The sequence below is a fragment of the Emys orbicularis genome, chromosome 1 (genome assembly GCF_028017835.1).
Source record: "Emys orbicularis isolate rEmyOrb1 chromosome 1, rEmyOrb1.hap1, whole genome shotgun sequence".
Lineage (NCBI taxonomy): Eukaryota > Metazoa > Chordata > Testudines > Emydidae > Emys > Emys orbicularis.
The window spans coordinates 97,980,331-98,008,236 of NC_088683.1; the positions used below are offsets into that span (position 1 = coordinate 97,980,331).

The 27,906-nt window shown below is 47.9% G+C and overlaps 1 protein-coding gene across 2 annotated transcripts; it reads left to right on the plus strand.

Annotated features, from left to right (window-relative positions):
* The first annotated feature begins 13,445 nt into the window (after positions 1–13,445).
* On the plus strand, positions 13,446–27,385 carry CBX7 (chromobox 7). 2 transcript variants are annotated; one of them, XM_065401577.1, is made up of 6 exons: positions 13,446–13,711; positions 16,046–16,089; positions 20,003–20,068; positions 20,664–20,730; positions 22,645–22,987; positions 25,111–27,385. In XM_065401577.1, the coding sequence occupies exons 1-6, from the start codon at positions 13,643–13,645 to the stop codon at positions 25,266–25,268; spliced, it is 747 nt and encodes a 248-aa protein (XP_065257649.1). In that variant the 5' UTR covers positions 13,446–13,642; the 3' UTR covers positions 25,269–27,385. The 2 variants fall into 2 exon arrangements, with proteins under 2 accessions (XP_065257649.1, XP_065257657.1); XM_065401585.1 differs by having other exon boundaries at positions 25,114–27,385.
* Positions 27,386–27,906: the final 521 nt, after the last annotated feature.

The window sequence follows — 27,906 nt, forward strand, 5'->3', positions numbered from 1 at the left end:
GCTAGCCTTGGTACTGTGGATGCGGTCCGCCGACTTAATGCACTTAGAGCATTTTATGTGGGGACACACACAATCGGCTGTATACAACCGATTTCTATAAAACCGGCTTCTATAAATTCGACCTAATTTCGTAGTGTAGACATACCCAAAGGGTGCTAAACTGTTGGCTTCTACGGTAACACTTCTGGGTTTTGACCTGTAGGTGGGGGTGTTCACATACTTTTGATTGATCAGAAAAATGGAATGACTTTTCTGGGATCTAACTTTATTTTCATAGTCACCCTTTGTGGACCCCTTAGACATAGTCTGTGGCCCCCCAGGGATCCGCGGACCACAGGTTGAAAACCACTGGTCTAACTGAAAGCAGTGGAACTACTCATGTGAATAAAGGCTACTTGTCTGAGCAAGGGTTGTAGGATCAGGCTCTTCACCATCATAAGCATCACACAGAAAACAGCCAACTTACACATTTTGTGCTGTCTTGGAATCAAACTGGAACTTCGCTGCTACACTGATGTCATCTGGTGCCAAGAGTTAATTTGCAGTCATTCCAGGTGAGAGATACAGGTGCCATTTCAATACCTGTAATACCAGTGATATAATAAGTGACATTCATTAAACTCAAATTTTTAGGCAACTATTAATTTGGGGGTTTGTGATTGTGGATAAATAAATGGTTCTAATGGGGTCAAATGTGACCATTTCTATTGGATTACCCTAATTTATAGCGACACAGCCAGGTTGGTCAGGCCCCAAATGCAGGTTGTTTAAAAAAAAGTTAGAAAACTTAGTATTAAAAATGTTCACAAAATATTTCTTAAATGTCAACGAAAACAGTGTGTGTTCTAAATTCAAGGAATATCATCTACTAAAACTCAAACTGTAAATCTTTTATGTTAATGGCTTAGATTACTAAACATTGACATTTTAAAAATTCAATTTGGTTCTTGCTATTCACATGCTGTTTGTTTTTCTGCTTCTATCTCAGACTGAACTATGTCCATTTTCTTATTCTCATTCTCAGGATCCTCGTGCTGCAATGTTCTGGTTTCTAGCACTACATAGGGAATTGTTTAAAAATGGGATGGATTTGTTGCAGTTCAGAGAAATGTTTCCAATTTGTTCATCTTTTGTTTTCTGAAAACTTGTTTACCTCAAACTTAAACTTTATGCCAAATTTAAGTTACTGCTGCCCTTTAAAACATTCTCTGTAGAATCTGAAACCCAAAAATATTGCAGTTTGTGCAAGTGCATGAGAAAGTGAAACGGACTCAAAATAAATGTGAAACTGTAAAGTCTTATTTAACCATGCACTTCAAAAAATAATCAAATATTGGTGGTAAAAGAACTTTTGTTCTAATTTTAACAATCTAAGTTGTTACATGGTGGTAAGAAACTTTTTAAAATTACTTCTAAATTGACAGTGTCTACTTAATACTCAGCAAAAAGAATACAACCTCTAGACACTATGCTGTTTGTGCTAAGTTTTTGAACAAGCAAGTAACTGCAGTAAATATAAAAACTAGCTGGCAAGTTCAAATGAAATAGATCAAATGCAACATATTTAAAGCAGATAATTAAATAAAATTTCCCTCCCCCACTTTTTTGAGGAGTTCAAATGTACCTACAAATTACCCCACTCTGTATATTAATCTGCTCCTCACATAGGTGTCCTTTTCTCTAACATTTAAATTTATAGAGCAGAATTCATACCAAAGTCCTCTAAAAACTTACATACATACAGCATCAAAGAAGTGAAGTTGCTAGGCAGCAATCAAGAAGTGAGCTGCACAACAGTGGGAGGAAAGGTGGCTAAAGATGGTGGCATAAGTGCTTAGTCTTATGAAAAATGCCTCACGAGACTTAAAGAGCAGATTTTTAATGCATAGGCCTGCAAATAAAAATGCATATACCTTTGTGTACTGCAACTGTATGTGCAAATGGATACAGACATCTAAATACCCAACTGGTGTGGTAATTGTGCTCCCATCTTCATGCATGTTGCACAAGAAGATCTCTATCTCTTGAAAATGTGACCTGAGACATCCACCTGGAACAGGCAGGTTCTCAAGACTTAGGTTATGGCATTATATAATGCTTTTCATCCATAATTCTTGAAACTCTTTACAGAGGAGGTAAGTATCAAAGTATCATTATCCCCATTTTACAGATGAGGAAACTGTGGCGTGATTATAGAGTTCCTGGTCCTCCACAGTTACTAGAGAGGACCAGTTGCAGTTGGGATCTTAATTAGGGTTACCATACGTCCGGTTTTTCCCGGACATGTCCGGCTTTTTGGTAATCAAACCCCCGTCCGGGGGGAATTGCCAAAAAGCCGAACATGTCCGGGAAAATGCCGGCCGGGCACTTCCCCTCCCGCGGCTGCTCTGCTCCTCCCCTGACTCTTCGGCTCTGTTTAAGAGCCGAGCTGCCCAAGTGCTATGGGCTTCAGGCAGCCCCCTTGCCTCCGGACCCCAGCCGCCGGCCGGGCACTTCCCCTCCCGGGCTCCGGCGGCGCAGGGTCCGGAGGCATGGGGGCTGCCCAAAGCCGGTAGCGCTCGGGCAGCTCGGCTCTTAAACAGAGCCGAAGAGTCAGGGGAGGAGCACAGCAGCCGGAGCCCGGGAGGGGAAGTGCCCGGCCGGCGGCGCAGGGTCCGGAGGCATGGGGGCTGCCCGAAGCCGGTAGCGCTCGGGCAGCTCAGCTCTTAAACAGAGCCGAAGAGTCAGGGGAGGAGCAGAGCCTCCGGCTGCGGCGGCTCTGCTCCTCCCCTGACTCTTCGGCTCTGTTTAAGAGCCGAGCGCTACGGGCTTTGGGCAGCCCCCATGCCTCCGGACCCTGCGCCCCCAGCCGGGCACTTCCCCTCCCGGGCTCCGGCGGCGCAGGGTCCAGAGGCATAGGGGCTGCCCGGAGCCCAAGCGCTACCGGCTTCACGGTTTGCCGGGCAGCCTCCAGACCCTGCGCCCCCGGCTGGGCGCTTCCCCTCCCGGGCTCCAGCTGCGCTGGGGAAGCGCCGGCCGGGGGCGCAGGGTCTGGGGGCTGCCCGGCAAACCGTGAAGCCGGTAGCGCTCGGGCAGCCCTTTTCGCGTGGCTGGGAGTGGGAGGGAGGAGGGGGCGGAGTCAGGGCGGGGTTGGGGCAGGGAAGGGGCGGAGTTGGGGTGGGGTTGGGGTGGGGGTGGGAAATGGGCAGGGCCAGGGCCCCGTGGAGGGTCCTCTTTTTTTATTTGTTAAATATGGTAACCCTATCTTAATAAATGGGGGAATTTCTTGGTTAGGACTCGGAGTTCTGTATTTGCTGCTTAAAGCATGGCTTTCTGTGTTCATGTCCTCACACTCCATGGTGTCAGAAGCTTGTGAATCCCTTTCTTTAAAGGAGTGAAAGAAAGAGCCCCCCACTCACCCACCCCTGACTGCCAGAGTGGTGAGTGTGTGGGGAAGGTGGAAAATCAGGGAGGAGACCTACGAAAGCTGCAGCAGGAAGAAGGCAGAGCCCTGTCTCAGAGTAGCAATGGAGCCCATAGCACAAATGACTCTGTTAGAGAAATTTGATTTTGGAAACAACTCAGGCAGCTGGCCTTACTGGATCCATAGATTTAAGCAACTCTGGATGGCTTCTGGTTTAACAGAGAAAGCACAAGAATACCAGATAAATGCCCTGATATTTGCCCTGGATGCTGATGCTATCCTATAGGCCCTACCCCTCATTGATGAGGAAAAGAAAGAATACTTCGAAATGAAAGAGGTTGTTGATGCCCATTTCATAGGCAGACAGAATATTATGTATGAAAGGGCCAGTTTAAAAGGAGATGCTAGGAACAAGGGGAAATAGTTGAGACTTTTATTACTGCTTGTTGAACATTGCAAATAGGCAATGTTAGAAGTAGAACTAGTAAGAGACAGGCTAGTTCTTGGTATAAGAAACACCAGTTTATCAGCACAACTTCAATTAGACCCTATCTCACACTAGCAAAAGCTATATGTAAGGGGACTGTTGGCCCCTTACTAAACTCAGTGGGGTTTTTTTGGTTGACTAGCTCCCAGTACCAAAAGAAAGGGGAAGGGTCGATGGGAAATCAGGACCCTGAGACTGACAGTCCCCAGGAGCAATGGGGAGAGACCAGTGTTCCAGATCAGCCTGATTGACAGGGCGGGCAGGCTAATGAGGGAGTTAGGGGGGGTCCTGTCCTCCCTGTGAGCTGGAATTGCCTGGAACAGAGTGGGGCCGAGCTAAGGAGAGAGCAGGAGCCTGTGCTGAGCTGGGAGCAGAGCTGTGCCGGCCAGAGAGAACCAAAGAAGCAGCCCAGGGAGCAGGTCAGTGCTGGGAGCAGAGCCACAGAAGCATCCCAGAGAGCCGACCTGTGCTGGGAGGACAGCTGCAGCTATCACAGCCAGAGGGGTCAGAAAAGCAGCCCAGGCTGCTGGAGGCAGAGCAGCAGCAGTGCTGGTGCTGGAGCTGGAGCAGACCAGAGCTAGGTGCGGTGAGCAGCTGGGGACAGCGAGGGGGGACCCTGGGAAGCAGGCCCAGCGCAGGGAGATGCCTCCAGCCAAGAGGCCTTGCAGGCCAGACTTAGAGGGGGATCATAACCCCGACAAGGGGGGCTGGTGCTGGGAAGAAGGGTCCTGCTGTCTAGAGCCTGACGGCATGTGGCCACCACCAGAGCAAGTGGCCAACTCGCAGCATCCCTGCAGCACAGCCAGGGCCTGAGAAGGAGCCTGGGACGTGTGAGGAACAGACTGTGAACTGCCCTGACATTCCAGAGACGCTGGTTGTGACGTCCCCATGCCACAGAGCGGGGTGACGTGTTTTCCTTTAACCTTTCCGATTTCTTCCTTATTTTTTAAAAACTGATTGCTCTTTAATAAATTGTATTTGCTTGAACTATATGCAATGGTCAGTGGGTCAGGGGAGCGTCCAGAGCAGAGAGAGCACCCTGAGCTAAGTTCCCTCTAAGCCAGGGGTGGCCAACCTGTGGCTCCGGAGCCACATGCGGCTCTTCAGAGGTTAATATGCGGCTCCTTGCATAGGCGCCAACTTTCCAATGTGCTACAGGGTGCTCACTGCTCAACCCATGGCTCTGCCCCAGACCCTGGCCCCACTCCACTCCTTCCCCCAAGGCCTCCGCCCCTTCCCCATAGTCTGCTGAGCCCTTGCTCCTCCTCCTCCCCTCCCCCCAAGCCTCCTGCACACCACAAAACAGCTGATCATGGCGGGCAGGAGGCGCAGGGATGGAGGGTTAGGTGCTGATCGGCGGTGCTGCTGGCGGGTGGGAGACACTGGGGGCGGGGGGGCAAGAGGGGGAGCTGACAGGGGGGCTGCTGACGTGTTACTGTGGCTCTTTGGCAATGCACATTGGTCAATTCTGGCTGCTTCTCAGGCTCAGGTTGGCCACCCCTGCTTTAAGCTGCGGGGTCGCGCAGCAGCCTATTAAGCGCCGCATAGGTGCTCAGGGCTGCGGCGGGGAGTGATTCCTCTCCCCCAGCCCCGGCCCCAACCCAACCCAGCCCAGCCACGGACCTGCCGCGGCCAGGGGAGAGGCGTCTCTCCCGTGGCCCCAGCCTGGCAGCTCCGAGCCAGGCTGCGTTGGGGCGCTTCTCTCACAGCTGCAGTAGGTCAGGGCCAGGCTGGGTTGGGGTCGTGGGAGAGGCGCCTCTCCCCCTGAGCCCAGGTGCTGCTGGGGGGCGAGTCCTCTCTCCCCGTTGCAGCCCTGCGGCAGCCTGCATGCCAAACTCCTCATCACCAGCCCCACCCCAGAGCCTGCACCCCCAGCTGGAGTCCTCACCCCTCCCCTGCACCCCAACCCTCTGTCCCAGCCCTGAGCCCCTCATCCCCAGCCCCACCACACATCCATATTGGTGCACATAACAAAATTCATTCCACACATGGGTGGGAAAAATTAGAGGGAACACTGTTCCAGAGTGGGGACACCCTAGCCCCTGTCCTAAGTGACCATGACAAGGTTGGGGGTTGAGCCTCCCAGGAATCCTGGGCCCAGCCTTGGGGTTACAAGGACTCTGCTACACAGGAAAGTGGAAGGGGAGCCCTTGAGGTCAGGCAGGCCTCTGGGTAAAGGAAGTGGGAGCGAGGACTCAGATCCTTTCGCTAGCCCATTTCACCGGGGTAATTTATAAGCCAGGAAAGTTCCCCAGAATAGCGGGACTATTCCCCTGCTTACATATAGCAAAAATGAGAATACAAGAAACCATAAAGCAACAGCAAAGTGACTTACATGCTAGCAGCACAGGGGAGACTGCATCAGACAACATTAACACAGTAAAGAGAAAAGGCACAAATGTGAAAGCAGCAATCAGACCAAATTAAAACATAAGAACAGTGCACAATTAGAGAGTGGGAAACCAAAAAACCTTAATAGGAGGGAAGATTGGAAAAGCTGTGGAAGATGTGGCAAGACACCAAGCCACAGATGGCAACAGTGTAAAGAGGCAGAATGTAGGAAATGCCATAAAATGGGACATTTTGCAATAGCATGCAGGTCACCAGGAGCAGAGGAACAATCCAAAAGGGAGTGTTATCATCAGATGACAATGAGTCCATACTTCTAGGGGCGATATCCTCAACCGAACATACAAACTTTGTTATGCAAGCATGAATCTAAATGGCCAAAACCTTAAATTTAAAATTGATATTGGGGCAGCAGTCACTGCAATTCCAAAAGAAGATTATAATTGATCCAGGGATGGGGATCAACAAAGACAAAATAAGATTCTCCCTGGGGCTAGTGACACTGCATTGGATATCTGTGGCCAGTTCCTTGGGAAACTGGAGAAAGAACAGAAAGTTCTTCAACAAATATATGTAATACATGGACTAACAATTCCCCTACTAGGATTGCCAGCAATACAAGGACTACACCTAGTAGAGAAACTGGAATGCATTAATGGCAGAAAGCAAACTATTCAGGAGGTGTATCCACACATCTTCACAAGGCTAGGGAAGCTGTCAGGGGAGTACCAAATAAAATTGATGCCATCAACAACTCCCTTTGCTCTCAAAGCTCTAGGTCACATTGCTAAACTCTTGTTAGGGAAAGTTAAAGAAGAATGAAAGAGAATGGAACATATAGGGTTTATTTTCCAGATAGAAGAACCCATTGACTGGAGTCCAGGGATGATTGTAGTACCAAAGCCCCATGACAAAATCCAGATTTGTGTGGAACTCACACAAATTAATAAAAGCATGTGCAGAGTGAGATACATGCTTCATTCAGTTAACCAGAAATTAGCTCAGTTATAGAAGCCAAAGTCTTCTCAAAGTTAGATGCTACAGCAGGCTTCTGGCAAATCCCCCTTGCTAAGAATTAATACATTCATCATCCCATTTGAAAGGTACTGTTTCGGTCATCTTCCTTTTGGCATATCTTCAGCACTAGAACATTTCCAAAAGAAAATCTCTCAGATCATGTCAGGTTTGCCTGGCACCCTTTGCCATGCAGATGATGGGTTAGTATATGGCAGAGATAAAAATGAACATGATGAGCGACTACATGCAGTTTTGAGATGCGTCCAACAAGCTGGCCTCACTCTGAAATGAGAAATGTGAACATGGAAAGGAGCAGATATGACACATCATTAGTACATGGAATTCAGCTGAATTCAGACAAACTGAAGGCATTACTCGCCTTACCTGAACCCAAAGACGTTTTTGCTATAAGATGATTCCTGGGCATGCTTAGTCATTTTGGAAAATTCTTACCAGATTTAGCTCATCTAAAAAAACCCTTAAAAGAGCTCCTTAATGGTCAAAATATCTGTATTTGGGGAAGCCACAACAAAATGCATGTAGTAAAATAAACGAACTATAGGCATCTCCACCTGTTTTGACACAATATTCTGTAAACTACCCAACAATTGTAGCAGCAGTGTATCTTCATATCGGTTAGAAACAGTGCTGACATAAAAGCAGACAAAAGGTGACCAAAGACCAGTTGCCTTCATTTCAAGAAGCCTCACAGAAACCAAGCAACAGTAGGCCCAAATGGAAGAGGAAGCTCTAGCAGTCATGTGGGCCTATGAACAGCTCAGTGCATATCTGTTTCGCCTGAATTTTAACACAGAAACAGACCACAAGCCCTTAGTAGCACTATTGGGTTCAAAACCATTGGATGACCTTTCACCTAGGATTCAAAGATTTTGACTATGGCTAATGTGATTTTCTTGCAACATACCAGGGAAAGTACTCATAGCAGCAGACACTCTATCTAGAGTCCCAGTTGAGTAGCCACCAACAGAAGAGGCTTGAGAGAAAGATGTCAAAGTCTACATTGACCCTGTTCTGGCAGCAATTCCAGCATCTGCCAACTGACTTCAGTAAATTAGAGATGAACAACTAAAGACTCAGACTTGCCAGAAAATGACTCGATGTTGCCAAAGAGGGTGGAGTTAAAGGAGTCGACTTCCAACAGATCTGTTATCATATTGACAGGACTGAAATGACCTTCACATGGCCAAGGGCCTGTTTCTCAAAGGCCAGTTCATTCTTATCCCTGCAGTACTTCAGAAAGAGATACTCTCCACAATCCACGAGGTATGCCCAGGTATAAACAAGTGCAGGGCACAAGCACAGCAATCTGTATGGTGGCCCAGTCTGAGTAGGCAAATTCAGACCTTAGTAGAGGACTGCAATGTAACAAGAGGAAGAAAAGAAAAAAAAAACAATTGACAGAACCATTATTTTTTACAAAGCTACCTGACAGACCTTGGAGGTGGGTAGCCACAGATGTTTTTCTGGAAAGGACACATATACATTATTGTAGTTGATTACTTCTCCAGATATATTTGACTTGGCTATACGTACGCAGACTTCATTGGCAAAGGTCATCCAAAAATAAAGTCAATATTTGCAAGTCATGGAGTTCCTGAAATCCTCATATCTGATAATGACCCTCAATTTACCTCTGAAACATTCCCAGAATTTCACAGGACTTTGATTTTGAACATGATACTAGTAGTCCACATTACCCCCAGAGCCAACAGGAGAGGTGGAAGGAGCAGTGTAGACAGAGGCGAATTAAGGTCTCCTAGGGCCTGGGCCAGAGCAAGTGGGGTGGCCCCAGTGCCAGAATCATGGCCCTGCCTCCCCCCTTCCGCCTGCGGCACCGCCCACAACCCCACCCCGTTCTGACCCTTCCCCTGCAGCCCCGCCCCTGTTCCACCCACAGCCCCATCCCATTCTGCCCCTTCCCCCACAGCCCTGTCCCTGTTTTGCCCACAGTCCTGCCCCGTTCACCCCCCCACTGCAGCCCCACCCCCTGTTCTCTCCTTTCTGCCCCCCCACTCACTCTGGCCCCAAGACCAGAGAAGCTCTGTCCCTCATCACGGACCCGGGGTCACAGCGGGGAGTGAGTGCTCCTCCAGTCCTGAGGCCACGGCAGGGAGCGAAAGCTCCTCCAGTCCCGGGGCCTGGGCGATGGAGCTTCCCCCGCCACCCCATGCTTCTGCTGGGGACCAGGGTCGGAGTGCTGGGGCTTCCCCCACCCCACCTGTCCTGCACTTCTGCCGGGAACCCAGGTTGGGGCACTGGGGTTTTCCTGCATGCCACACAGCTTCAACCAGTTCTCTGGGCTTCCGGCGCCCCACAGTGGATTTCTGCTGGGGTGCCCATTTTTCCAGGACCCCCCAATTGGCCAGGGGCCCTGGGCACAGGCCTCGTGGGCCCATTGGATAATCTGACACTGAAAATCAGTGGACCCATATAAAGCATTCCTGGCATATCAGTCAACACCACTTGCATCAAGACTATCTCCAGCAGAATTTCTCATGGGAAGATGACTAAGGATGCCTTTATCTGTGGCACAAATACAACTTAAACCTAAGTAGACCAACCTGCAGGAATTTTTAAAATAGGATGCCAAAATAAAAATTTGGCAGCAAGAAAACATTAATGTTCAGCACAGAACAAAAGCACTACAGAACAAAAGCACTACCTTTCGAGCCAGGGAACAAAGTTTGGCTCGAAAGCTCTCAGACATCTGGAACTGTTCTGAACTTCTCAATCGCCCACATTCCAACTAGTGAAAACTCCAAAAGGATTTCTCTGGAGGAAGTTGGTTCATTTTCAGTATTTCGCAACCCAATTAAGAGAGGATCTGGGACCTGCTAGCACAGGTGCCGACCTTCCAAAGTGCTGGGGGGTGCTTGACCCCTGGCTCTGCCCCAGGCCCTGCCCCCACTCCACCCCTTCCCCCAAGGCCCCACCCCACCTCTTCCTGCCCCTGCTCCCCCTCCCCCAGCACCCACCATTTTTTACCTGTGGGTGCTCCAGCCCCAGAGCACCCACAGAGTCGGTGCCTATGCCTGCTTGTACTTTGTCAGGTAGTGAGCACCCTCCACAGGGAACTCCATGCACAAACTCAACAGTAGTGAAAACATATCTGGAAGACTGATCAAAACCCCCTCAAAGACCTGATCTTTAGAATACTGTTCAAGACTATTTAAATGCAATTGATAAGGGGAACATAGAAGTGTAAATAGTTTTAAAGAACTGAAGTTTATTTTGAACTGCTGTGTGTATACACATTGGTTTATAATTTAGGTTTTAATCTTATAGAGTTCCTGGTACTCCACAGTTACCAGAGGGGACCAGGATGTGTAGAAGCAGGGATCTTAATAAGTGGGGGAACTTCCTGGTTAGGGAATTCTCCATTTGCTGCTTAAAGCATGGCTCTGCATGTTTATATCCTCCTACTACAGAAATAGCACCACAAAGAGAAGAAGTGACTTGCCTAAAATCACACAGCAGGTCTATTCTATTCTACATACATTTTATACTGCGCTCATCACTGTAGTATCTGAGCCCCTTCCAGTAGCACATTACTAACATTTGTCATATGGTGGTTGTTCTCTCATCCTTTCCCTGGGGGGAGAAGTGTGTCCTGTGGAATGTTTTGGAAGGGTTTTTTAAATAGTAACATACGGCAGGTGCCGACCTTTCAAAGTGCCGGGGGGTGCTTGACCCCTGGCTCCGCCCCAGGCCGTGTTCCCACTCTACCCCTTCCCCCAAACCCACTCCACCTCCACCCTTCCTCTTCCCGCCCAATTCTGCCCCCTCCACCGAGAGTGCCGCGTCCCCCAGCCTCCAAACAGCTGTTCGCAGTGGGCAGGAGGCACTGGGAGGGAGAGGGAGACGCTGATCCGCTGGGCCCACCAGTGGTCGGAAGGTGCTGGGGGAAGTGGGGGGAGCTGCCGGTGCATGCGCGCGCGCACACACACACAGCTATGTGTTTATATTACAGAAGGTAAGGTCAAAGAAATGCACCTTGGCCTTTGAGCAGAAGGTGATGAGGTTTGTGATGGCCCTCAGAGTTCATAGATTCATAGATTCTAGGACTGGAAGGGACCTCGAGAGGTCATCGAGTCCAGTCCCCTGCGCGCATGGCAGAACCAAATACTGTCTAGACCATCCCTGATAGACATTTATCTAACCTACTCTTAAATATCTCCAGAGATGGAGATTCCACAACCTCCCTAGGCAATCTATTCCAGTGTTTAACCACCCTGACAGTTAGGAACTTTTTCCTAATGTCCAACCTAGACCTCCCTTGCTGCAGTTTAAACCCATTGCTTCTTGTTCTATCCTTAGAGGCTAAGGTGAACAAGTTTTCTCCCTCCTCCTTATGACACCCTTTTAAATACCTGAAAACTGCTATCATGTCCCCTCTCAGTCTTCTCTTTTCCAAACTAAACAAACCCAATTCTTTCAGCCTTCCTTCATAGGTCATGTTCTCAAGACCTTTAATCATTCTTGTTGCTCTTCTCTGGACCCTTTCCAATTTCTCCACATCTTTTTTGAAATGCGGTGCCCAGAACTGGACACAATACTCCAGCTGAGGCCTAACCAGAGCAGAGTAGAGCGGAAGAATGACTTCTCGTGTCTTGCTCACAACACACCTGTTAATACATCCCAGAATCATGTTTGCTTTTTTTGCAACAGCATCACACTGTTGACTCATATTTAGCTTGTGGTCCACTATAACCCCTAGATCCCTTTCTGCCGTACTCCTTCCTAGACAGTCTCTTCCCATTCTGTATGTGTGAAACTGATTTTTGCTTCCTAAGTGGAGCACTTTGCATTTGTCTTTGTTAAACTTCATCCTGTTTAACTCAGACCATTTCTCCAATTTGTCCAGATCATTTTGAATTATGACCCTGTCCTCCAAAGCAGTTGCAATCCCTCCCAGTTTGGTATCATCCGCAAACTTAATAAGCGTATTTTCTATGCCAATATCTAAGTCGTTGATGAAGATATTGAACAGAGCCGGTCCCAAAACAGACCCCTGCGGTACCCCACTCGTTATGCCTTTCCAGCAGGATTGGGAACCATTAATAACAACTCTCTGAGTACGGTTATCCAGCCAGTTATGCACCCACCTTATAGTAGCCCCATAGTTCATTTCACATTCTTGGACTGACCCCTGAGAAAGCTCGGTCTCTTGCACAGACAAACTTTACCCTTGTGGTAGAGATTCCATAGTGCCAGAGAAGCAAAGTTGTCAACCGTGGTCTTCATCCTGTATCTTTAGATTGTCTTTTAGATATCCTGGGCACAGGCCATGGAACACTTTGAAGATAAATTCTGAGACATTCAACTTGATATTCTCTGAAAAGCCAGGGTAGAGAGCAGGGGACAGTTGTGATGTGCTCACAGTTGCCTGTGTTGCTGAGGTGATGCACTACAATGTTCTATACTAGTTGGAGTTTCCTGAGAGCTGAAGGCTTCATGCCCAGCTACATCACATTATTGTAGCCCAGCTGAGAGGTGACAAAAGCCTGAACATCTGAGGTCAGATCATTGTGCGCCAGGATGGAATGAGTTTTAGCCCACTGGAGATGGTAGGAAGCATTACTTCCACACGCTTATCAGGGGCAGAGCTGGGAACAGAGCCCAGGTCTCCTGGCTCCCAGTCCAGTGCACTATCCACAGACTGCACTGCATTTCCTCATTTAAGGACTGTTCTTAAATAGCAAAAAACCCTACCCTGCTCTAAACCCCACAGAGCTCAGCAATGTTGCTCTTAGGCTTTCAGAGGGAATGAGAACTGCTGGAGAGGAAAGACCACCTCCTTCCCCTCACAGTTATGAAAGGAAAACACTGCATCTGCCCCTCAGGCTACTACAGACAAGGGCTGTTTGTCTCCTAGAAGGCGGTACCGTTGGGATTAGAACCCATGGCAGCGAGGAGCCCAATGCCTCTCGCTCACTCAGCTCCTCCTACAGAGGTTGGGAGTAAAGGAGCTCCGGGCTCGGCGGGCTGTCCAGAGAAAACTGGTCTAGGCCCCACCCTTCAACCTTAGCCGTCTAGGCAGCGCCAAATAGAGACCCGTCGGGAACGGCGAGCGAAGGCCGGGGATATATCTCACGCTCACGATCCGCTTGGCGGGAGGAGGGACTCGGCCAGGCGCGCGCCCGCGCGCCCGCGGAAGGGGGTGGGGGGCTCGCGCGCGCCTGGGAAAATGTTGCGCAGATTCTAAAATGGAACGTTGTCGGCGGCGTGATTGAGCGCGAGGGGGTGTGTGAGCGTGAGTAAGACAGGGACCAGCAGCAGTAGGAGCCACCACCGCATCCTCCGCCTTCTTGCAGCCGGTCTCCCCGCAGCGGTACGGGGAGCAGCCGCCTCCTCCTTCCCCCTGCATGGAGCTCTCTGCTATCGGGGAGCAGGTGTTTGCAGTGGAGAATATCAGGAAGAAGCGCATAAGGAAGGTGAGGCGAGGGGGGGCACCAGCATCCATTTCCCACCTCGCCCTCCCGTGCGGGGGGCTCCAGAGCTCCACGCTGCAGGGAAGGGGCGCAGGAGGCCCAGCTCCCCTGTCGTGCCTTCTCGTACATATTCTGTGCTGTAGGGGGTGTGACGGACACGGGCATTTACCTCCCACCCCATGCTGCAGTTATCGGGTATGGGGGCATCAGCATGTACCCCCACCCATGCTGCATGCGGGAGGGGGGGCGTGGTGATGGGTACTAGCACCATGCTGCGGGAAGGGGGCGTGAGGGGGATCATCGTCAAGCCCCAGTGCTGCAGGGCATGGGTATGTTTTTCTGTCACCATGTTACAAGTAGAGCTGTATGGTGGGGGTCACCATCACCTACTCCTCCAACCTCCCAGAGAGAGGACAGGTACCATTTCCATACATGCATCTCTGCATGCTGTTCCCTGCAGGAATGGAGAGAAAGAAGAGCTAGATGCGAGGTTGTAGGGGAAAGAGGATCCCTGCCCGTTCTTCTTCCCCTTTTCCACCTCCCACAACTAGGTCATCTTTTCCTTTTACCACCTCCCCTTAAATGAGTAATGGCCTGTTCAAGAAGAGGCCACCTTGCCAAATTTGCTGACCTCCCTTTCCTGATCCTTCATGCCTGTGGGTGCAAGTCTTTTTAAGTGTGGCGTATATCTTCAATTACTTGAGATTTTAATTTGCAGTAAGGGTTCATTTCTTTTTGGAAAAATGTGGGTGTGGGGAGAGAGGCACTGATAGAAATGGGAGAGATGCCTTCATGTTTATCCTATCACCTCTGCTACCTTAGACAAGTCATTTTTGCACCGTCTTGACTCTTGGGTGCTGAGCTGTACTTGTGGTTTGAATGGGCACTTCTGTAGATGATGGGGTGATTGAATAAGGCATAGTGCAATGAATGTTGAAATGTTGATTTGGGACTCTGGGAGGGACCATTGTATGAGAAAGCATGGCATTGTGCTTAAATGATAGAAGCGGGAATTGAAGGAGCTGGGTTTCTACTTCTGACACTGACTCTTTTGGTAACCTTGGGCAAGTTATTTTGGCCCATTTTTTTTAATTGCCACTAATTTTGTGTACTGTTTTTGAATGCTCTGAGATGCTATGGGGCTCTGACTTTTTTCAGGGGTGTTGAGCTCCCATTAACTTGAATTGGAATTATCGGTGCTCAGCACTTCTGAAATTCATGCCGAGATCTGTCAATCGGGCACCCAAAATCAATGGACACTCCGGAAAATGTTGGTCTTGAATTTAGTGACTCAGTTTTCACAGCTGTAAAATGGGGATGAAGCAGGTATTAACCACCTCATGGGCTATTATGAGGATTAACCATAAACACCTGTGAAATGTCTTGAGAGCCTTCAATGGCTTATAAGGCAGTATTTTTTCACATATTTGAAAGCTGAAACCCCCCCCCACTCAAGAAAATGAAACCAATTGCATGATCTCCCTTCCCCCTACAACCCATGGTGTATGTTAAGTGTATCTTAATTTTTACATTTTCCATGCCCTGCCTCCATAAGTATGTGTGTACACACCACACTTCAGGAAAAGTTATAAGGGCAAAATCATGCTGTTATTTATTATTTCTCAAAGATCATATCAGTTGTACACCTGCTCCTCAGGGCTCTTGAATTGATTTCCATACTCTCCCATTTCTTCCTTCTCCCCCCTATATAGTGAACAAGTAAGTGGATACCTTTAAATTCAGCTTTGAATTGCTGTTTGTTCAGGTCAGAAGGTTGAGTGGCTTGGATGGAGGGGACAGTGTTTGTGCAAAGCATGTAGCAACTGGAAGGGGACATGCCAAAGAGGCATTTCATAGCTTCTAAAATTTTGTATTTCTTCTGGCTTCTTATAACTAGCCCCTCAGACACTTGTTCCATTCCTGGCATGAGTTTTCCTCCCATCATGTTTATGCATGCGGACTTGTTGTAGGGTTGCTCATGAGTTGTGGAGCTGTGCACATGTGGGCTGCTTGTTGGAGGGTTGCTGGGGCTCCGCCTTCTGGTACTGGTCACTTTCGAAGCACCTGCAGAGCTGTGCTCCCCGGTTGATAGTAGGGTCATTTGAGAGTACCAGGACTACACACACATTTGCTTGAGAAACCTATGGATTATTCAGCTTAATGAAGAAAAGGCTTAATTTTTTTTTTTAAAGGTAGTGATGGGGAACAAGCTCTTCAGTGCGCACTGTTGCCAGTGCAGACCAAAGGGCATTCTCTTGACACAGTTTCTCCTCTCCCTGTAGGACCCATTTTGGGTTGCAAGGCTTATCATTTTTCCCCCCCTCTCTCTCTCTCTAGGGTAATGTAGAATACCTGGTGAAGTGGAAGGGATGGCCCCCAAAGTAAGTATTTTCTCTCCTCTCTTCCCCCCCCCCCCCCCCGCTTCTCAGTAATGGCTTTGGCTGTATTTCTGCTCCCCATGTTATTAACATATGTTCTCTTGTGCCTTGCTCCAAAAAAGACAGACAGCCCCAAACACACTCTATGTACCCATATTCCTGACTGACTTAATACATGGTGAGGCTGAAGCACGGGCCCATATCCCTCAGTTGCCTCTCTCTTTTCTTTCCATTATCCTCTCCCCTCTGAAACTGTCCACTTGCTGCCTACTTCCAATCCATCCATCTTACATAGGAAAACTCCAAGGGAAACCCAGGTGCTATGGTTTTAAGTGTTACATTCAGTAGGAGGTGTTCTTCCTTCCAGGTCAGTACTGAGAAGACCCCCCAGCATATTATTAGAGGGTGGGTTGCCTCTAGAAGTGCTTCCTTTTGGATAAGACACCAATTGTGAGCATTACCTCTTATTAAAGATTTCCCTTCACGAGAGAAGAGGCACTGACTCAGATTTACTGGTCACAGTCCAACACAGGGAATCTGTGTTGCCTTTTGAGGATTCCCACTATTTTCCATTGGTTAGGGTATATTTCTGTTCCTCTCCTAAATTATTTTAGTAGTTATTTTAGTCTTCCCCAGAAGTGGCTGCATTTCAATTGGGAGTGACTTTTTCGGCAGGGAACAATCTGTAAAATGCTGTGAGATGAAAGGGATTATGTAAAATTATTACTATATGAATTGCTTGCCTAAATGGACTAGTCCTCCTCAGTCCATATGGACATCTGTCTTCACTCTTCTAAAAAGAAGTTGAAACATCCCCAAATGCCCTGTCTCACCCCCCCCACCTCCCAGGTGTGTGTGTGTGAGTGTGTGCACACACAAGTGTATACAGTCCCTATCTCTCTGGTTAGTGTGGGAAGGGAAAAATTTTCTTCCTGGCTATAAATTCTGTGATCAATTTAACCCTGTACACTTGAGTACCAATATCTATAGTACAGTTTAGCACCAAGGCCATTTTCTGTGGGCCTGCTGACTTTAGAGTTAACTTCAGCTTTGTGTATTCAGGCATTCAGGTTGGGAGCATGTATGCACTGCTAGAAGCACAGAACTGGTGTTTGTCCTGTTAGGCACCACTGCAGTGACTGCACTTGTGGAAAGCATTTCACTTCTGCTTGATCATTAGCCAGCAGGAATGGGTGGACTGAGTTTGGTCTAATATCTCTTCTGAAGGACAGTGCAGCACTTACCTCCTTTTGCCTTCTTTCTTCCTTCCTTTCTTTCCCCCAGACCTTGAGATCCGCAGCGAAACAAAATCCTAGCATGGGCATTTGAACCCTCACAGCCTCCTGGCTCAGAGGGGAGAGGATTCCTTGTTTTGCTGCCATGACACCTCAAAACATAAAAATATCAAACCCTGTTGATATCTCATTTTTGAAACCTGTTCTCTCCAGGGCTAGCATTGCTTGAAACCTAAATGCTTCAGTTGTTAACTCTCTTCCTTCCTTTTACCAGTCTCTGTACATGCAGAGGTGTGCAGCTTACTTAAGTGTTTACATCCTAGCCTTCCAGCACATCCCTCTCCCTCTACCCATCTTGGTTTTCTCTTCCTCTGTGTGTGTGTTTTTTGCCGTTTCTGATCTCCTTGCCCATTATTCATTTACTCCCACTGTGGTGTTGATGGAAAGGGGTAAAGGGTCAGGTACAAGTAGTGCATTTGCTCCTTTCCTGTGCATTCCACATACTCTTCTCAAATTTCCCTCATTAATTTGCCACACCTATCAAATCTCTGGGTTGCGCTGCTGTAGGCAGGGACTGGAAGGGTTACAGATCTGACTCAGCCACAAGCTTGTTTACAACTTGTGTTTGAGATGGGGGAGGGGGGGGGGAGGAAAGTTCACGTGATCTGTGTTTTCCAGAGTGTGTGCTCTCTCTGCAGGTCTGCTGCTGCAGCCTGGACTGTGTATGTGTGTGTGTGGTGCAAATTGCACCATGTTTTTTTTTTTTTTTTTTTTTTATATATGCAGTGTTTTGCCACTGCAGTGAGCAGGGAGCTGAGCTGCAGAGGAAAGGAAACACCCATCAGGTTTTTTGTAACAAATCCCCCTCCTCCTCCGCCACCAGAAAAGGAATCCTCTGCCTGATTTTCCCTCCCTCTTCTGTAAAAAACGAATGCCAAAATCTCTGGAAGGGAGAGAAAGGAACCGTCCTCTGCACAAATAACATCTTGACTTTGGCAGCCTGCAGATACCGAGACTGCTGCAGGAGGCTTGGGTGAAAAGATGCGGGAGAGTTGGTGAGGGTGGAGTGAGAAGGATGGGAAGGGTCAGTTAACAGGGAATGGTGAAGGCCTGTCTGTTCTTAACCCTGTGCTCTGTCCATAACCTTCTAGAATAAAGTGCATCTTAGAATTCCTGGGTTTCATACCTGTCCTTCTCCCTTGTTGAGGAATCTACATTAGGGGAGATTCCTGAGGATGATTCTAGAAACCCTATCTTGATACTCTCTTCCGCATCAGGAGTGAATGTTCCAGAACCACACGCATAATGTACACCTCTTCATCCAAAAACCAGACCGTTCTGTAATAATTTTGGCTTGCTGCTCTGCTGCAGAGATGTTTGTACAAACACCACTGCCCTGCATGTGGTTTTTGGTACAACTTCTCTCCCCCCTTCAGAAATGTATGAGTGTGTGCTCCGCTGCATGGGTCATAGACCTTTTTAGTCCAGAAAATAAATCACTCTGGAACATTTTGTTTTAGAGCTATATTCTCCTCCCTGTTGGGATGGGCATTCCAGATGGATACCACACCCCAGCCCCAGTCAAACATGACCTTTGTGAGTAGTAACCCTTCCAGAATTGTTTTTTCTCTTGCATTTAGCTCTTCCATGTTCTAGCTCTTCTCAGAAAGCAGTTTTTAAAGACTTCCCCATAGTCAGAATGTTTCACTGATACCACACATACCTCACCTAACCCCTGGTGCCTGTCACAGCTGCATAACAGTCAGGGAGGAAGATGTGCTGATGACCTTTCTGCTCTGCAAGGCTAGCTTCTGTTTTCTGGGTGCCAAGTTCGGAAGTACTATTTCCAGTCCTCCCCCCCCCCCCCCCCCCCGCCCCCAACACCTGGCTTATGTTAGATAGCTTCTGTGCTGCTGAAAACAATATGCATGCATCCCTTTTTTTCTTATCCAAATCTAGAACTGGTGTATAAAAGCTAGTCCATCAGCGTCTTGTCACCGATATAGGAGGAGTTAGGAGGATAAGAAATAGCAAAAGGGTCTGAAGGCTCATAGTCAACTTAGTTTAGGCCCCAAATCTAGGTGTCTTTTTTTTTTAATTAAACAGCATCTGTGGTGAAAAATCCATTCAGCTGTTTTAATCCTTCCAGCTTCAATAATCCGAGATATGTTAATAACACAGGTGAAGAAACATATTTCTGCTTAGGAATCTATTAATCTCGAGTGTCCTGTTTTCTTGAAAATCCCACCCAGCCAGGCCCATTGCCTTAGTGGTTAGTGCTCTGCCATGGGGCAGAGCTGGATTTGCTCCCCAAGTTGGGAGCAGCACTGCAGAGCAGACTTGCTCAGCCTTCATTGGTGGGAGTAGTTTATGATGCTCCTGCTGACTTTAAGAAAGGTTTTGAGGGGGGCTGTGGCGGGAAGCCCTCTCTATTCTCTTACAAAGAGTGGATGATGTAGGCTTTAGACTGATTCTGGGGCGGGGGGTATGTATAGGTGAAAAGGGGTGATGGGAAGTTCCCAAAGCTCTAAAAGTGGTGTGGCTGGTCCCTGACCTGCCATTGAGGAATGATCTATGTATGGGAGGCAGGTTCCAGAGCCTCAGTAATGCCAGTAGCAGCCCTTGCAAAGAAGATGTTTCACTGAAGTCTTTTTAAAATATATTCATTTTTATTTCTTCAGATACAGCACATGGGAGCCGGAGGATCACATCCTGGATCCTCGCCTGGTAGTGGCTTATGAAGAGAAGTAAGAGGGCTCGGTCCCCGTCCCCCCACCCCCAGGAAAACTTAAAATAAAAAAGTTCTGTATGCATAGACTGGGAATAGCATGGGCGGCAATGACATAAGCATCTCTGCTGTCTTGCCAATATGCCTCAGTCGCCATCAAGGGTGGCCACCTGTGGGAAAGTTTGGTTCATTCTCCATGGCCCATTCAGCCCTGGGACTCTGCTGAGACTGGCAAGAAAGAAGTCAGTGCCAGTCATGGTGGTTTTGTGAGAAGGACGCTTGTCCTCTCATTGCCCAAAAGCTGCTGGAGAGCTAGTGTGAATAACTTCCAGTCACTGCCATCTGGGCTGGATATAAACAAGTGACCTAGAGGCACCATATCCCAACCTAGATCAACTGAGCCTTTGAAGTTTCCTTTCTAACAAGGTTTTTACTCCCACAAGAAGCAGCTCTGGGGTTGTCTCCTCACTCATGATGCTGGCCAGTGAGGTTTGGTGAAGGAATTAAGAGAACTAGCTAAATACAGAGAGTGGAAGCCCTAGTTGGGCATTGTGCTATGTTGTTCTGTATTGTAGTTTGTCATCTTGTCTCATGTTTTTTTTTTTTCCTTGCAGGGAAGAGAGAGACCGTGCATCAGGATACAGGAAGAGAGGCCCTAAACCGAAACGCCTCTTATTACAGGTAACCTTTCACTCTTCCTGGCGTGTCTTCTCCCATCCTTAGCCCCTTTGTTACTGCATCTATGAATCTTCCAGGGTGAAACTGACTTTCCGTTTGCAATAGTATATCCTCTGACTTTGTCCATACAAGGAAGAAAGGTGGTGGGTTTTAAACATAATAGCTAACACGTTTTAAAATCCTAGTGTAGACAGGCAAGCTGCAGTTTTAACCCATTTAGCGGATTGAGATGAACCCAAGGCGTTCCCATTGAGGGTGTGCCTACACTCCCAGACTGAGTATGCAAACTTGTTGGCAGGGCTCATGCTAGCACACTAAAAGTAACAGTGTGGACATTGCAGCAGTGGTAGAAACTGGCTAGCCACCTGAGCGCGACTGGCTAGCGCGTGTTAAAACTAGTGTGCCCTGTGTACGCAAGGATTTTACAGTGTGTCAGCTAGCATGTTAAACACCTCTTGTTCTAATGTGCACAAGCCCCCTTTCTTTGCTGCTTCAGGCTCTGAGAGGGCACTGAGAGCATCCCTCTGCTGGAGATTATCCCTGCGTGAGGGATGGAGGAGGTTTGGGCAGCACTCGGATATTGTGTCTTGTAAACAGCTCTCCGGTGAAACTTGTGCCTCCATGTTAATGTTTATTTTCAGCAAAACTTAAACCATGCTCAGGCCCAGATGGAGCTGGCCTGTAGAGGGTCCTTGTGGCAATGGAGGAATCAGATTAGGGCAAGTGGGTTCCACTGTGCAGAAGGGATGGAGGTAGGTGCCCTGCAGGGCAATCAGGGCCATGTAAGTACCTAAACAATTAGATTTCTGCCATAGAAGAGATGCTACCTGTTTGTGTGCTCACTGGATTCAAACTGGGCCCTGGCCCTGTGGAATGCCAGAGCCGTTAGTCACATGGAAGCAAAGTTCTAGCAACCCTGCACAAGTAACCATAATGTCTCTGCCCACTGCTGTGCCATGGAGGTGATCCTAGGAAGGAGAGAGAGAGAGAGAGAGGAAAGACTTATTGGCTCAGCTAGCCTATCCTTTTTGCAGACCTCTCCATGGTATTCTTCTCCAGGATGTTTTCTCAATTTTAAACATTCCAAGCAATTAAGCTTCCAACTTGTATTTGTTTTTATTACGGTAGGGCCAAGAGGCTCCAGTCAAGATCATGGTCCTATTGTGCTAGGCACTGGACGATCACATAGTGAGAGACCACCCTTTCCCTGGAGACCTTAGAGGACAAACAAAAGATGGGAAGGGAAATGGAGGCACAGAGGGGTGAAGTGACTTATCCATGGTCATTTAGAAGATCAGTGGCAGACACAAGCCTAGAACCCAGGTCTCCTGACTCCTAGACCAATGCCCAGGGATTGACCAGGCTGTCTCAGGAGACTATTCTGTACAGCAGCGGTTCTCAAACTTCATTGCACCGTGACCCCCTTCTGACAAGAAAAATTACTACATGACCCTAGGAGGGGGTACCAAAGACCGAGCCCCACCGCCCTGGGTGCGGGGGCTAAAGCTGAAGCCCAAGGTCTTCTGCCTTGGGCAGGGGGCATGTAACCTTAGCCCTGGGTGATGGGGCTTGGGCTTCAGACTTGCTGGGGCACAGGGCCAACACCAGCCTTGGCGACCCCCTTAAAATGGGGTCGTGACCCACTTTGGGGTCCCGACCTAGAGTTTGAGAACCCCTGCTGTACAGTAATAGCTCTTGCTGTTAGGATGGTTGACTTGATGCATTCATCTCAAGCTTTCCCTCTGCTCAGTGACCTTGCTGTACAACTCTCTCCTCCCTAGGCGTTTATGCACCTGTAGACAGTTATCCCCCTTCCTCTTAGCATGGTTCTGTCCCTGCAAGGGCATTGAAACACACAAGTGCTTCAGTTCTGATACTCTGGGATGACTGGCCTTTCTGCTCCACTCCCATTCACAGAGGCTTTACGGTATGGACCTGAGGAGTGCCCACAAGGGAAAGGAGAAGCTCTGTTTCTCTCTATCACGGCGATTTGGAGGAGGAGGAGGAAGCAATCTGGCAGGGGCCAAGCCAGGACAGACAGAGTTATCGGAGAAGAGTGGGGGAGGCGTCCTACCATTCCCGCTCCGGAAGCAGCGCAAGAACCAGAAATATCTCCGGCTGTCGCGGAAGAAGTTTCCACGCATGTCAAGCCTGGAGAGCCGTAACCACAGGCGTGAGTTCTTCTTGAAGGAGTCAGTGGCACTAGAGACTAGGCAAACTCCCAATGACTGGGATGCGACGCAGCATGCTAGCAAAGAAGGTAAGGCCAGGGACCCCATTTGACTGTGAATTGAGGGGCATGAGCGTGATGCTCTCTGATTTTGTTTACTGGACACACACACTCTTCCTCCTTGCCTACTGCATCCTGGGAGTGTGGTTTTGGGTCAGCTCTTTACAATGTGTGCAAAGGCTATAATTGGCAAGGTTGTCCCCAAACACCTCTGCAAGTTGTCTGGATGAATAACTCGGTTAATCTATCGGTCTGTTTCTGTGGTGTTGCCACCTATGTGTTCTTATATTGGTGACCATCATCATAGTATCAGAGTGCATGTGAAAGCTAGTGCTGCTTCTCCTCCCCTCTGCTTTTCCAGAGAGATGACATGGCTGTCTGTTGCAGTGAGAAACTGTGTCTTGTCATGTTCCAGCATATAGTTCTTCCCCGCACCCTGATAAAGGGAACCTTAAAAGGGATAAATTCACATACTCATAATCCTCTAGCAGTGCCACTTTGACATTTGCACACATGCCTCAATGGGAACCCTGCCCTCCCTCTCTTCCACCCAAAATCCCTTTACGTTAATATTGTGCTAAATCACCTGTTTTGAGGGTGGGGTGCAGAGGTCACTGGAACTTCATCAAATGTCACAAGCTAAGTAGGGCAGTAAGTGGATGGCAGACCTCCAGGCCAACCCCAGGAGCTGCAGGGAGGACTCATGGCATCTCAGGAGTCATATCCTTCAGAGTCAGTAGCAAACCACTACCCCTGCATAGGTTGAGCTTCTGAAGGTGCGGTTTTCCTGATGAGAAGTAAAATCAATGTCATGGCACTCCTGGTAGGAGCAAGGTGTTACCCAAGTTAGAATTAGGTTGGGCCATGGGGCTAATTAGATTCTGGTGATCTAAACTTTCCCTTCTAGTTTCAATTGGAGAAAGTACTCAACTTCCCCCTCCACGACTGCCCTGTAGCGCCACTAATGCAGAATGGCTGTCGTGCTGCATATTGATGGTGGGTGATGTGATCCCGAGCTGTGCAGTATGTAAGCAGTTTGGGATCTGAAGGATGAAAGGTGCTAGAGAAATGTAAAACTATTTTTCTATTCTCCCCTCGACGTGTGCACGTTCGGAATTCCGGTTAGTGTCTGGGTGAATGGACTCTTTCCGAGGTGAGAGTAGACACACCTCAGATATCTGAGACAGAAGCCAGGAAATGCCCAGTTAAGGGGTCCACATTCCATACCCAGGTGGGACAACAGGGTGCAGTACAGGTAAAGTAATAGAGAGGGGATGTTTCCCTCCCCTCTCCATATATTTTTGTGGCTCTCTTTGGGTGCGGGGTTTGTTCAATCTGTTCTTGAGTTTTTTACACTGTGGGGAAGTGGAAGTGGGGGGTATTTGGGTCCCTCACTTTGAGTGGTAGAGATTAGGAGCTCCAGGGGAGAGTAGATGTTTTTAGCTTCCTCCCCTCGGTGGGGAGGGAGTAAAGAGGGAGACTCTTGTACCCTTTGGACCCCAAAGGAGTGGCATTGATGGGCTTTGGAGAGAGTCACATCCAGCCCTTCCCTTGGCTGGATTTGGAGGTACAATGGAGGAAAATCCTCAGTTTGTTAGGGCCCCCGTAGGCCCAGGGAACATGGGGTATCTGGGATGAGCTTGAAAAATATTAGTTCTGATTGATTGTTTGTTGTTTTGGTTGGTTGGGGTGGGGGTTGAGTTTACACTACAGTGAACACGTGCACTAACCAGGAGATCTAGTGGGCTGAGATCCAGTTGCCAGATACTCCCCCTAAAGTGGGATATTTTGATTCCCATTTGGAAAGAGGGTGGGAAATGTATAATGAACATGCTGATGGACCTGTAAGCATGGTGGTGCTGTTGGGGGCTGTTGTAGTATCAGCCTGAACAGTTGATTGTGTGTCTGTCTGTCGTTCTTCTTGCCGCTCCCCCTTCTTTCCCTCACCCTTCACTGTCCCATTATTATCTTCCCACCTCTTCCCTCTGCCCCTTACTTTCTGTGGCGGGGGGGTTAGACACCTACAGTGCCTTGGAGCATGTGCAAACTTGGCACAGGTTGATGTCACCCACCCATAGCCAGCAAGGATGCTCCTCTTCTATTAGGCCCTCATTCTTTTTCTAACGTGCTCTTATCCACCTCCCCCTCTGCAGTAGGTGTGGATGCAGTTGATGGCAGCCTCCCCTGGATTCCCACCTTGTCCCCCAGCGAAGTGACAGTGACAGACATCACGGCGAACTCCATTACCGTGACCTTCAGAGAAGCACAAGTGGCCGAGGGCTTCTTCCGAGACCGAAGTGTGCAGTTCTGAATCTCCATTTTTAATGTTCCTAGTCAGATTCTTTTGGGGGTGGGGTGATTATTTCACTCTTCCAAAAAAAAAAATCCAAAATGTTTCTTTTAAAATGTTTACAGAGGATTTTTTTTTTTTTTTTTTACTGAAGTCTCATTGATTTTTCTTTTCCCCATCAGATACGCAAAAACAAAAGGCAATGTACGGGCAATGTGTTTTTTGTTTGTTAAACTTGTCTGTTATTGCTTTGTCTGTCTGAGAAACTGATACCCCTTTCCTTGGCAAAGACTCCCCTGGTAGGGCATCTTGAGAACTTTTTTTCTCCATGTAGTCCCTTTGCTCTATTAGTTTTGGCAGCTGCATTTAGGGTGAGAGAGGACACGGAGATGGAGAAGGGGTTGGACCTATTAGTTGCTTCCTTGATTTGCAGTTGTTGTTGTCCCTTGGGTAAAGATGCTTCCTCTGGACATCACCCTCCCCATCTTCCTCCTCCCGCCCAGCTACTACAGTGAGATGTAATGGACCCAATCACTTTAGGTAGCTCAAGTCTGTTACAAGCTTCCTCCCTTCCTAATGTTTTATCTGTGACGGTATTGCAGGTAATCTGTTTGCCTGGGAAGGTAGGAAACTCCATTGCAAATAATGAACGGGGCTGATGGTTACAGTGTGATTCCATGAAGAATGAAGGGAATATCTTCCCTCTCTCTCTGTGATCCATTGATCCTGTAACACAGGGGTTCTCAAACTGGGGGGCGGGACCCCTCAGGGGATTGCGAGGTTATTACATGGGGAGGTTGTGAGCTGTCAGCCTCCACCCCAAACCCCTCTTTGCCTTCAGCATTTATAATGGTGTTGAATAGATAAAAATGTGTTTTTAATGGATATGGGGGGGGGTCGCACTCAGAGGCTTGCTATGTGAAAGGGGTCACCAGTACAAAAGTTTGAGAACCACTGCTGTAACGCATATCTTTGTTACCTCCTAGCTGTGGTATATTAGCTACACATACTCACTTTGGATTTCTGAGCCTTTAATAAAGGCCCTTTAGGAGGATAACTGTATATATTAACACAGTGGTACTAATTTTTCTCTATCCAGAGACCTTCCCAGAATTCTTCTCTCTGACCAGAACCCTTCTCTGATCGAGAAATATGGAAAGTGGATTTCCCCCAGGCTGAGAACCCCTGTACTAAAAGATTTACCAAACCCAGACTACATATAAATATTGTCCTGAAAATGCTTTCATAAGTCAGTGGAAAGGGTGGCTCTCTTCTTCGGAAGAAGGGCTCACGGAGGAATTGAAACATTGCCCGGAAGTGCTGGAAATCCACAGATAACGGCAGAGGCCTAGTGTATGAGACCTAGGCAGTGAAACTGGATTTTAGGTGGTCAGTTTCCACTTTTAGGTAGTTTTTTGCTCTCTGATCATATTTAAAGGTCAAAAGTGAATAGCATAAGAGCTGGGAGGAGTCTACTAGACTTCTAACATTTTTTTAACTTTTAATTTATCCTCTAAAGTGATAAGGACTCTTGGATTGAGTGTCCTATTTATATGCCCCCCCAAACTTACAGTATCTGTGACCTCATGCTTATTTGTTCCCTTTACCAGGGGAGTTTCCCTTTTGAGGGTTTAAAAAGCTTCGCCAAGGAAAGCCACCTGCAGTTCTATAGAGCCTGCCTGGTTTTGCACTTAAAAACGCCTGGAGATTTGTGCTGGATTCTACCTGTGACATTTTGGGGTTTCTAAGAATTGCTGTATCTTCAAAGTTGATAGTTTAGCATCTGTTCTTGCACGCTCACTCTCTCTTCCTTCTTTATTTTAAACTTAAAAATCTCTCTCTCCCTATGGAAAGCAAGAAGGGTAAGCTAGGGCCTCGGAGGGAATTGTGGGGCAGTGTAATACAGTGCAGCCTTGACTCTTTCTTCATTTACTCCCCTCCTTTAATTCCCTCCCAAAAAAATGACTTCATCTGCTGGTTTTGTGCTATCTGAAGCTACTTTCCTACAGAGCTGAAGCTAAGTGTTAGTGTAAATCCTAAATGCTGTTTCTCTGCAGCTCTTCCCCTGGAGGGCTTAGCTTCAGGCCTGCGGAACTTAGGAGTTCTGCAACACTGATGCTTCGGGTCCTGCAAACACTTGCTTTTTACAAAGGTTTTTACAAAGGACTGCCCCTAAGCTTTCTTTAAAAGCACATTTTACCTCTAATAGGCTCTAGCTGCTCATAGGATACTAAGATTCACCCTCCATTGTCTGGACTAGACTGCCTTCCACCAGGTCATGGTACTTGCGGGACAGATTGATACGCCCTATATTTCAGGTGTCTCAGTGCAAATATTTTTGTCCCTCAAAATAAACACAAGGTGAGGGATGCAGGAGACTGTCCCAGCTTCAAGTTTTTATTAGTGATGAATTCTGAGAGGGGGGTCGGGGGGAACCTGAGTTGATTGGTTTTTTGTTTTTTTGTTTCTTTTTATTTTGTTTTTAAATGGTGGGAGTAGGTGTCAGAGGAGAAGAGGGAGTGCTGAATCCTAAAAAAATAGAAACAGTGCAACCTGTGGGATAAACATAGACTCAGGACAAAGTTTGTCAAATGTGGTTTCTTAGAGTTAGGCTTCTAAATGCATATATAGTCACCTACATAGAAGTGTCCTCTTTCTC